We start from the raw sequence: 12,102 nt of genomic DNA, 5'->3' as shown, positions 1-12,102 counted from the left end.
GGCAAATAAGAATACAAAAATACAAAGTAATGGTAAGTAACAAAAGGTGTTATGTGAATCAAGTGCAGCTATGGTGTAAAACTACAAATAATAGGAAAAGAGACAGTATATTAATAATGTTTTCAAAGCTAGCAGACCAAATGGGTATTATAGTATACAAGATGTTACTTTTGAAACTCACAACTACAGGCCTAGTGCCGATAGTTCTTCAATCTGTATTTGAACATTAGGACAGACACAGCCTCTAAAATAAAGGTAAGGTATTCCATTTGAAATTAATTAGCATTTACTCCCAAAAGAGTTCTAACACAATAAGAAACCTGGTGTAAAGAAGATCTCAACTGTACAACGGGTTTTTAGTGGAGTGTAGAAGATTATATTGCAGCGCTTGATAAGCGTTATGAGGCAGTAGGAAAGGTTTGAAGTTGATTTAGTGTCAGATAAGACGCTAGTGTACTCTAGAACAGCCTGCAGTGTTTTGTGACAAGGTCTCATGGCAGGAGTAAATCAACAATAGCACAATAATTCAAAGTCTATACATTTTAAAAATACCCATATTTAAAAATGTGTTTATGAGGGGTAATTACATCTCAGGAGATCTGGACCAGTTTAAACTAGTGGGAGAACTGACTTTGCAGTGCTTAAACAAGAACAGTGTGTATTTTTTGTGTGTCTGAGGAAAGGAGGCACAGTTAGCAGGCAGTCCAACTCAGAGCAAAGAATGCCCCCTACAGAAATGTGCAGAGAGACTAGAGGTTGTAGGTAGTAAGAATCAGGGATACACAGTGAGATTTTAATCAAGACAAGAGCTTTAAACTAAACATCATATGCTATGGAAAAGAATCTGTCTCTTACATTTTTAGTATTGTATGGTTTTATTTGTACTGACCTGTTTCAATGATGTTGCCAATTTGGATAAAAAAACTGAGAGTTTAAATGTTACTGCCACATCACTAGTTAACTGATCAATTGATTAAAAAAAAATTATTATTTCAAATTTTCTCTAGCACTTTTTCATACAAATGATGTAGGTCAAATGAGTATTATAGTACAGTATACAGCTCACTCAGTAAAGAATGGATGTTTAAAATAAATGTTTTTTCTATTATTGTCATATAAGGCATTCTTTACAAAGCCATTTTTAAAAATTAGGGGAGGCCTTTTAATCCATGCAGCTTGTTTGACTACTATGTAGCTAAGATGTCCCATTTATCTCATTCACTTACTGATATCATGGTCTTCTTGTTAACTATATATCTCACAATAGCAATCTTCACGCTATCTACGTTTGCAAATGAAGGATTCTGTTGTGTCTATCTTAAATGCACATTCTTTTAATCTTCGTCAGTTTTCTTAAGCATTTAATACATACTTATCTGAAAGAATTTCACTCGGTCAGCATTATGGATGTTTATGGGAATAAACAGAACCTTGGTCAAATTCCCTGAGTCTGTCAGAAGTGGACATGCTCCTTAGTGTGGGAATGCATATGGCCACAATTTCCTTTCTATTGAATGTGTGTCTTTTTCTTCCTTTGAAAATCTCTGCCCCTTGCTTCTTTGTCGATTCAAGTAAGAAAGGGGCATTCAAGCAGTTGCTAACTGTGTCACAAAAATGTATTAACATTTTCATAAAGACTTATACCTTGAACTCAATATGCTGCACCTTGCTACTCACTACAGAATTCAATATAGGATGTACTATATGTATATTTTTTATAGGACACTGCAAAATGAGCACCTGATCTCAAACAACACATTATACAGCTGGTTGCCCCATGTGCACAGAAATCTAAATTTCCTCTTATCTTGGTTCAAGTGGTTTTTATCAGTCATTGCTCCATTTTGCTCTTGTTTGTTGGTCTGCATTAGTGAATATGTGTGTGGTGGTGCTTAAGGCAGTGTAATGGGTTTTGTTACTTAAAATGCGCTCTTTTTTCCATTAGCATGCCATTACGAATAAACATTTTTTCAAATGCCAGCTGACAGCAGTTACTGATGACAAGCCATGTTTGAACAAAAGCAAATTCAATAAAAAATTGACATGGTTTAGTAATTTAAAAAGCAATCAACTGAAATGATGCTGTGCAAAACCTCCAGTTAAAACCTAGGCATTTGTTTCACTGCTCGTCATTTGAATTTACTACGCCATACCAAGTCATTGTTCTTCAATGGAAAAAAATCATTACCACATATCCACAGCTACATTCTTCAAGGAACAAATGCAAAAAAATGTAAATAAATTGTGAGTTTTCTAGAAGAATGATTATTTCATATTAATCAAAATGCAACTGTGAATACTGTGTCTCACAGCTGATAAGCAGTCTATCTGAAGATAAAAGTACATTACTGCAAGTACCGTTTGCTAAGCTGGCAAAATGAGGTTTCTGTGGAGAGTCACTGGGCTTACTCTCCGTTGTATGGGGAGAAACTCAGCAATATTGGAGACCCTCAGAGGGTAACCTTTGATTCTGCAGACAGAGAGGAGCTAGTTAATGTGGTATGGGATTGAAATGGCCAGGGTTTGTCTGGAAATTCTGCAGGAGAACCTGGAGGGAGGTGATCGGGAAGAGTTGTGTTGGCAAGTGCCTCACTAGAAACAGCAGAGTGAAAAAAAGGAAAAAAATGAATAGTAATGAACATGGCTAGATGGTGTTCTCTAATTCTCCACAAACCACTGTCACTCTCTAATTCCTTTGCTGACCAACAACAATTTGTTCTCATCCATTTATGCTTTCTCAATTACAGAAACTGTTTAGAAAATAGTGTGTGTTGCAGTGAACATAACAATGAGTGATAATAAAGTCAGGTTATTATCCTAAGGCAGAAGACTTAGACGAAATAGTGTTCTAAGCCCGATATCAGACCATCTAGGTAACAGTAAAATATACTGTACCAGCTATTTTTGTTTTTAGAAGAATTTTCTTTGAATCCCCAAATGTTTTGTAAACATTACATCAAATCCAAATGGCAAGACAAGCCCTTTTTATACACTGTCTTATTTAAATGTTTCTTGCGCCTAACAATGTATTTTCTTTGGAATACAGCTGACCAGTGGCATACTGTAAATTGGGTTTATAGTTTTATGAAGTTAAACTATAGGCAATCTAATTTTATCCTAAAGTTATGCCTACATAATTCCAAAAATGCTCATATGAAAAAATATAATCTTGATGAGAGTAAAATTACTATACCTCCAAAGTCCAGCCTCAAACCCATTGTTTAGAACTTCCTCGCATTTTGTAATTCAAAACAACTTTTAAATTATTGGTTTGCATAAAGTAGTGTAGTTGAATGTAACTGTTCTTCACACATCTTTGTAAATATACAGCATGTGTGATCAAGCAAAGTAAGAATGATATAAAATTTAATAACTGCAATTTGATTTTGAAATGAACTGTCTCATTAACAGCCACTGAAAAAGAAACCATATACTGTACAGGCAGATTTGTGGCTTTTGGAATATTCTGTGAAGACAGTGCCAAAGAAATTAAATATTATAAGCATTGATTTCCTGACTGAGAGAACAATGTTCAAAGTGTATATTAAGAATTGCCACTGTAAAGTTCTGTATGGTAGCACTCTGTATAAAATACGTTAAAATACACTGTTAAGTGCGCCACAAAAAATATGTAATATGGTCTGCTGTTGAAACAAACAGTAAAGCACAAATGAGGTGACATACCATACTGTAACATTCACAAGTCAAGACTATCCAAATAAGGACTGTAGGAGGCTGGAGCCATGCTTAGCAGCACTGGGTGCAAGACACAAAACAGCTATGGTTAAGGGCACCAGTTAAATACAGGGTCCACTCACTCACACCCACACTCACATTCACAAAGGGACAATTTGAAATCACCAGGCAACTATACTGGCACATCCTTAAGGACTGTAGGACGAAAAGGGGGCTAACAAGATGAAAAGCTGTGTAGACCTAAGCAGAAACACATTCACACTTTATATGGATAGTCCCCTAGCACAATATCTGAGCCCCGTTTAACCTAATTTATGTATTAATTAAAATATGTAACTTATTACATTAATTACACTCTTAATATCCCTTTATATTCAAGACTGCATGATCCTGGTATAGCTTTGATGACTTTCTCCATTGCTTTATTTGCTCTTTTTGCATTTTCAGTTAATACAAATGTATACATTGGCGTGTTTTTTACCTTTTGATCCAGCTGCTGGCTTTCTCTGAAGACTGGAGCAATCTGGGCATTTGTGGCACCAGCCTTGTTTGTGATTGTGGTAAGCAAAACTATCTAATTAAATATCTTGGCAAATTTAAAAAAGGGAAAAATAACAGTTATCTGTTATGTCAATAACTCTTTAACAAGGGTATTTTTACTGCTGTGAAGCAGTCATTATTTTAAGTACAGATTAAAGTAAATGTTATAACACATTTTAGATCATGTTTCTTTTTTGCATTTCTTTGGTTGTCAATGGACACCTTGATGTCTTTGTGTATTAATGTATAAGTATGTTTCCCTGAAGCTCCAAGAATGTTAATTAAAAATGAAAAAACATCCACATTATTTACACCATGAAACCCTTAACAGAGTAATAAGGAGCAGTGTCTGCTAAGCACCAATTTTAATATACTGAGTACATCAACATCCTTTTAAAGAACACAGACCTTATGAGCATAAATTATGAGTGCTATTGCTTAAACCATAATTTTTTCTAACCTTTTTGCCACATAACTATTATAACATTAACTGTTAGCATGATGTTTATACAGTATTATACAATCTAAAATCTGTACAATTTTTAATACTGCTGTTCTTCTGACTGTAGAGTTGGATCAAGTGTCACACATCAGTATGCTTAAGATAGTGCACATTATTGGTGAGGAGCAAGAAAACTGCATAGAATAACATGTGTGAGACTCAGGTATGCATACAGTTAGGTCCATAAATATATGGACAGAGACAAATGCATACATTTGTATTAACTGCAAATGTAAAAAGAGCAAATAAAGACTAAACTTCGGACAGAAAGGCCCACAAACAAACAGCAACTGAAAGTAAAGCCGCTGCCGTAAAGGCCTGGCAGAGCATTAAAAAGGAGGAAACCCAGCATCTGGTGATGTCCATGAGTTCAAGACTTCAGGCTGTCATTGCCAGCAAAGGGTTTTCAACCAAGTTATTTAATTTGTCCAATTACTTTTGAGCCCCTGAAATAAAGGGATTGTGCTAAAAAATGCTTTAGTTGTCTCACATTTTTATGCCATCTTATTGTTCAACCCACTGAATTAAAGCTGAAAGTCTGCACTTCAACTGTATCTGAGTTGTTTCATTTAAAATTCATTGTGGTAATGTACAGAACCAAAATGAGAAAAAAGTTGTCTCTGTCCAATTATTTGTGGACAGAGACATAAGCATGATCACAAATATGTCAATGACAACTGACAAGCTGAAATCTACTCATTGAAATTTGGTAAAAACATTGTCCATTAACCCCTAAACATGTCAGTAGAATCATGTTGGCATGTGCAGTGCCTATGCAAGGCATTTATCACCTTGGTTTTTGTATTCTGTTGTTCACAACATTGAATCACAGTGGATTAATTTGGCTTTTTTGACACTGATCAAAAGAAAAAGACTCTTTAATATCAAGTGAAAAACAATCTTTGCAAAGATGTTTAAAGTGTATTTACAAAATAATTCATCACATAAGTATTCAGTCTGTTTAATATGACTCAACTAAATCATATATGATACAGCCAATTGGTTTCAAAAGTCATATAATTAGTTAAATGGAGATCATCTATCTGTAGTCAAGAGATTTCAATTTATAGTACAACTGATATACATGACATACAGTAAATTATGTAGACTGTAGATCTATATAGACACCCATATCTAGATGTTCCAACTTGTGGTGAGTCAGTATTTTGGCCTAATTTACAGAATAAAGACAAAAGAACACTATGAGCAACTCCATTAAAAGGTGTATGAAAACAAGTTTAGGGATATCAAAACCACTGACTATCCCTTGGGGTTCAATTACATCAATTTTTAAGAAATGCAAAGAGTATGAAACAGCAGTACATCTGCCTAGAGTATGCTGTTCACAAAAACCAAGAAGACTAGTGAGGAAGGCCTTCTAGAGACCTCTGATAAATCTGAAGGAGTTACAAGTTATAGTTAATGGGCCTGGAGAAGCTGCAGACAACAATTGTTGCTTCATCAGCTACAGCTTTCTGGGAGAGTGGCAAAGAGAAAGCCACTGTTAAAAAACACACAATACTTCAGCAGAAGGCAAATGGAAGAGTTTGAAGTCAGCTGGAAGAAGGTTTGTAGTCTAATAAGAGAAAAATTGAGCTTTTTGGCCATCAGACTAAATGTCATATTGTGCTGCATATTATCACAAACACAGCTCCACTGTGAAGCACAGTGGCAGTAACATCATGCTGTGGGGATGCTTCTCTCCAGCAGACCTTGGAAGGCTTATAAATGTAGCATGCAAAAGAAATTTAGCAAAACACAGGGAAATTCTAGAGGGGCATATGATGTAGTCTGTGAGAAACCTATGCCCTTGTAGAAGATCAGTTTTCCAATATAACAACAATTCCAAGTCAAAAGCCAAAGCTACACAAGAATGGATTAGAAAAAAAATAATGTTAATGTCCTGCAGTGACCACGTCAGTGGTCAGTGCTAGGGCCTCTACTATCTATACTAATAAAAGGCAAAGTTCTCACTGACTGACTGACTGACTGACTCACTCACTCATCACTAATTCTCCAACTTCCCATGTAGGTAGAAGGCTGAAATTTGGCAGGCTCATTCCTTACAGCTTACTTACAAAAGTTAGGCAGGTTTCATTTTGAAATTCTACGCATAACAGTCATAACTAGAACCTTCTTTCGTACATATATACGGCCATAACCTGCAGCTCGGTCGCAGTGTGAGGCGGAGTTGTGTCCCGCATCATCACGCCTCCCACGTAATTGAGTGCCTGCCCATATAAGGCCGTCCGTCGGCAGCAATCCAATAGACACACTGCTGTTAAATATTCGCGGGTGAAGGTCTGTGCTTATGCAAATGAAGATGAGATGGTCAGGGATAGACTAGTGTTTGGCACAAACTCAGCAAAAGTGTGAGAGAAACTTTTAAGTGCCGGGTCTTAGCTAACATTAAATAAAGCCGTGGACGTCGCATGATCGCGCAAGATAGCTCAAGCACAGCTGAGAACCTTCGATGCATGTACTCCAAGCAGCTCACGTGAACTGACTTTGTTCTGGCTTTAACTACTGTGAAATAAACAGACATAAACTGGAAGCATGTGTCTGTGCCTTTTAATAATCTCGAGAGAGAAACATGGTGGCAGCGTAGGTGACGGAACTGCGCCGAAAGTCACGCCAGTTTGCAGTTAAAAGTTGAGGATGCGGAGACGCTAACACGAAAGGAAAATGGAGGGTCTGAGACCGCCGCTGACATTAAGCCTCGATGCTAAAGACCTGGAGAAATCATGGAGAACATCGAAGGACGAGTTCAGATTATTCACACAACTTGCAATGCCAGAGGCAGAGGAAAACACTAAGGTCAGGTTATTCCATTATCTTATTAGAGAGAGCAGCAGAGAATTGTGTCAGGCGCTGACCGGTGATGTAAGACCTGATGAGTTAACCATGAGCTTGATGATATGTAAATTTGATGAACTTTACATCCTGAAAATAAACGAAACTGTAGAGAGGTACAGATTTTTTTCAAGAAATCAGGCAAGGGGAGAAAATATAGACAACTACATCACAGATCTGAAAGTGTTAGCAGGTACATGCAATTTCGGGGAGATTAAAAGTTCCCTTATACGTGACCAAATTGTGTGCGGAACCAGTGATGCAAGTTTAGAGAGGTGCATACAAATATCCAGAGCCACAGAACTGTCGAAGGAGAACAGCAGAAAAGTCACACGGGGTTCCCTATTCTATACTTCTCCCGGTGCGTCTCTCTAAACCCTCCGTGCGGGAACATTATCATAAGGCTTAACAATCCTATTGTTACACCTTCTACCTGCACCCAACCGTCCTTATTACGGAGTCTTCCTTGCTTTACCGCTGGCTCCTTCCTTCCATTCACCTTCCCAGTTCTTTATTTAAACAGTTTTCCTTCTCACTTTTCCGCTCCTTCGCTGTCTTCTCCCTTTTCGTTCAAAATATGCGCCTCCTTGCCTTTAGCGATTTGAGTAGTGAACACTTTGATGAAGATAACCTGTTATCTTTACAACGGTTGCCAAACACGAAATTTAACTTGAACACAACACGTCCTCCAAATACGAACCTGACTGAAAGAAATAATGATAATCAAATCCTTGACGACAGCAACACTCATAACAGTCACAAAACAATTACATTGACAATCAGGTTATGTTATTTTTAAAATGTTTCCTTTTCTTTTTCATAACTTCTTTAACACGCTACTTCCCCGCTGCGAAGTGCGGGTATTTTGTTAGTTTTTAATATATAAAAATGATTTGGAAAGAAATGTAAATAACAAGATGGTTAAATCTGTAAATGATACCAAGCTAGGAGGATTGTCATATAATCTCAAATTCGTTGAAACATCACGGAGGGACTTACACAACATGCAAGCCTGGGCAGATCTGTGGCAGATGAAATGTAATGTCAGTAAATGTTAAGTATTACAGGTAGGAATTAAAAATCTTAGTTTTGAATACACAATGGGAAGTCTGAAAATCAAAAGTACACCTTAGGAGTTGTAGTGGACTCATCACTATCAGCTGACAGGCAGTGTTCAGAAGCCATTAAGGAGTCTAAAAGAATTGCTAAAAGAATGTTAGGTTATACAAATCCAAGGAGGTTATGCTCAATGCACTGGTGAGGCCTGCAGTGTTGTGTATTTTAAATTTTATATTCTATTTTTTTGCCCACACAAACAACAATGAACTTAATCTTACAAGGACAGTTAATATCAAAGTGCCTTCCCTTCCTGAATTGTATCACCTTAAAGCAAATATTTTGCTCAAGATGGACATTGTGAACCTAACACTCAAGGAGGTAATCAACATCAAAGCATTTCTGTGCAGACAAAGTAGAAGACCAGGATGATGCATCAGGCTATTTTGATTACTTTATAACCTGTGAATGGGTGTGTTCCCCTTGGATTAAGAATTGCCAAATTGTTTTACAGCTTGTAAAAGGTAGAAATGCCAGAAATACTTAAAAAACTGTGTTGTGATGTGAAATTTGTTTGTATGTCTTTATTTGTAACTTAGGCAAAGCAATATAATATTAGTGTTACATTAGTGAGAATCATTGATGTTTATCCCCCAGCCCCCCGCCCTTTTAGGAATGGGTCTCTTTGAATTTTTCGGCAGGGTTTGGAGGAAGTGCCTCAAACCAGTTTGGCAAGTGTGTCTCTGCTAAAGTCTCTCTCTCAACGCCCACAGGAAAGCCAGGCTGCCTAACTGCCAAGCTTTACCTTAACATGTGGTTTTGGGGGCAGGTGTGAAGGTGTTCTGTCCCCCCATTGGTCTCAAGTATGGCTGTTTGGAACTGGCTTGTGTCACAAGCTTTTAAGTACCGTGACATCCTATTGGCTGTAGGGGCTGGACAGAAAACCTCTAAATTTGCCTGCTTTACCCAGCTCCCTCTCTCTTACCAAACTGCTGAAAGAGCATCTCACACACCATGAACTGAAAAGAACAACACAATAAAGAGCACAGCTCGGCAGCCATATTGAGACAGGAATGCGGCCTGTTCTGAAGAAAGCTGACCACAAATGATGCCTTAACTAGAGACATTTTTAAGAAACTAACAAATTTGTGTGCCGCCTGAAACTACACATCACCATTTATCAGGTTGTATGGTTGCCAATATTCAAATGTACTTTGCATATTGTTATTATTTATGAATATTATCAATAATACATTATTTTCTGTGTAACTTAACTCCTGCTTGTCTTTTACTACAACTAATTGCCTGAGGATATAGATGTAGAAGGGAAGATGGGGAGAAGTTATATGGTACAATACCTTATAAACAGCGGTAAGTCTGTGAGATTTGAGGCATTCTGACAAAGGCTACATATTAATAATACAAAAGGGGAAAGCAGAGTAATATATTTCTCTACCAAGACAAAACAGACTGTAAGTGAAGTCATTTATGATAAGGACAAGCAGCCAATCAAATGTGTGTAACATCACATATTCCGGAATCCCATGTGGAATTTTAAAATAAATATTCCTTGTCTGGGAGTCACATCAGAAGAAGAAACATTGACGACCAAGGAGTGACGTCAGGAAAGGGCAAAACAATTGTGATCGTTTTCATCTGATCATCAGCTAAAGCATCCCATGAATGATATTGATTACTAGATCAAAGTCCACCCAAGTTCATTCATCTTTGAATCTACATTTTCTTTTGTACTATACCCTATTGGAAACTTGTTAACGGTAAATTTTAGAAAGTTTTTCTTTGGACAGAGAACCACAGACACATGGAATAAGCTACTAAGTAGTGTGGAAGACAGTAGGACTTTAGGGACTTTTAAAACTAGACTTGATGTTTTTTAGAAGAATTAAATGGATAGGACTGGTGAGCTTTGTTGGGCTGAATGGTCTGTTCTCGTCTAAAGTGTTCTAATGTTCACGTTCAGACACAAGCGTGAATTCCACCACATATATCAGAGTCCTAGTACATGAAGCACAGAAAAACACTAATCCTTACAAAGTCAGTTATTTTATTGAAACCTGGAGTATTTTATGTGGGTCAAGGTAAAATAAAACTCTTTATTGTTATTAAATTGCCAGCCAAAGTAATACTTTATGCTATTAGTATTACTATCACAGGTTCAACAAAGATAAGTGTAAGTGTAACTCAAGTTTCTAGCTTTTATGGACTATACACCAAAAATACATTCTTATAGTGAAATTGTGTCATTTAAAACTACAAAAATGAATTACTTTGTCTGTGACATCACTTAAAACCTGTAGACCCTGAGTACTGCAAAAAGCTTAATCATAGTAGAAACTAGGCCCGAAAAACCTCTGAGTAAGTACTGCACAGCCTGTTCTGGGATTTTGTTTTGTTCTGTCTGTCACTGTGGCTTTTACTCTGCAACACAAGGAATTACCTGATTTTTTTAATCCTTTGTTATCATTGAACTCTAATAACCTGCTTTTTTAAACAAGTGCAGTTAATTTACTTTGATGGCAAAGATACTAATCCACCAAGGTGGTTGAGTAAAATTTCGGTATGCACCTTACTGAGAGTCTCATTAAATGTTGACTTTGCTACAAGTAATATACAAATAATCAAAAAAATTACCATCTCTGTACGGAAACAGAACAAAGCATCTTGGCATCACACTGCTACAGGAAAAATCCGGTTCACCCAACTCACTTCCTTAATTTGATTTACATAAAATGATCAAATTTACATTATAAATAAAGGATACAACAGAAACAAGCCAAATACAAAATAAAGCTACTTCTAAACTGAGCCTTATTTGCGCCAACTGTCATTGTTCTGTGCCACTAACATCTAAAGTTAATCACCCCATTCTCACCCAAACTCTTTCTATTACTTTCTAAACCTTGGCTGCCTAATCCTCTCCAGCTAGTCTTTGCCCAGCTCATCAAATGAGTCTAAGTTGAAAGTTATAGTATTTATAATCAAAAGCCTTAAAACTCTAATAGAAGTTTTACTTTCATGACAGTCCTCAAGATCACTTCTTTCGTCAGAGGTGGATTCATCTATGGCTGTCCCTACACTTGTTACTGGCTTCTTTGAAGTAGCCCCTGACCTACATGTACAGCTAAAAGGAGTCTTGGTTTTCTATCTTAATAATAAAAAGTCCAATTTTATGTTGAAACTTAGAAAAAAAAAATAGTGGTGTGAAACAGTGTAGCCTTTTTGTATAGTGGATTGGTGACACTGCTGGTCTAGTTTATTGCTGAGGGAAGAACTCAAAAACTTATGAATCAGTGTGGCAGATAGGGAGCAGGCTGGTTCTGTATGGGTTACATGACATCACTGTGTTGACTCTTGGGATATGAATTCTTCACTCAACTCAACACTAGAGCGGTAATGCCACCAATCTACTCTTTTCTGGTGATTTATACAATAAT

The 12,102-nt window shown here is 36.9% G+C and overlaps 1 protein-coding gene across 2 annotated transcripts in view; it reads left to right on the top strand.

Annotated features, from left to right (window-relative positions):
- The window catches only part of adgrd1 (adhesion G protein-coupled receptor D1), a 161,368-nt gene that overhangs the window by 117,203 nt on the left and 32,063 nt on the right, over window positions 1-12,102 (top strand). For both annotated transcript variants that reach the window (XM_039772048.1, XM_039772047.1), the window contains one exon: window positions 4,190-4,256. In XM_039772048.1, coding sequence (XP_039627982.1) covers window positions 4,190-4,256 — 67 coding nt within the window. The remainder of the gene's footprint in view (window positions 1-4,189; window positions 4,257-12,102) is intronic.

The sequence above is a fragment of the Polypterus senegalus genome, chromosome 12, assembly GCF_016835505.1.
Source record: "Polypterus senegalus isolate Bchr_013 chromosome 12, ASM1683550v1, whole genome shotgun sequence".
In the NCBI taxonomy this organism is placed as follows: domain Eukaryota; kingdom Metazoa; phylum Chordata; class Cladistia; order Polypteriformes; family Polypteridae; genus Polypterus; species Polypterus senegalus.
This window is presented reverse-complemented; position numbering and strand designations above follow the sequence as displayed.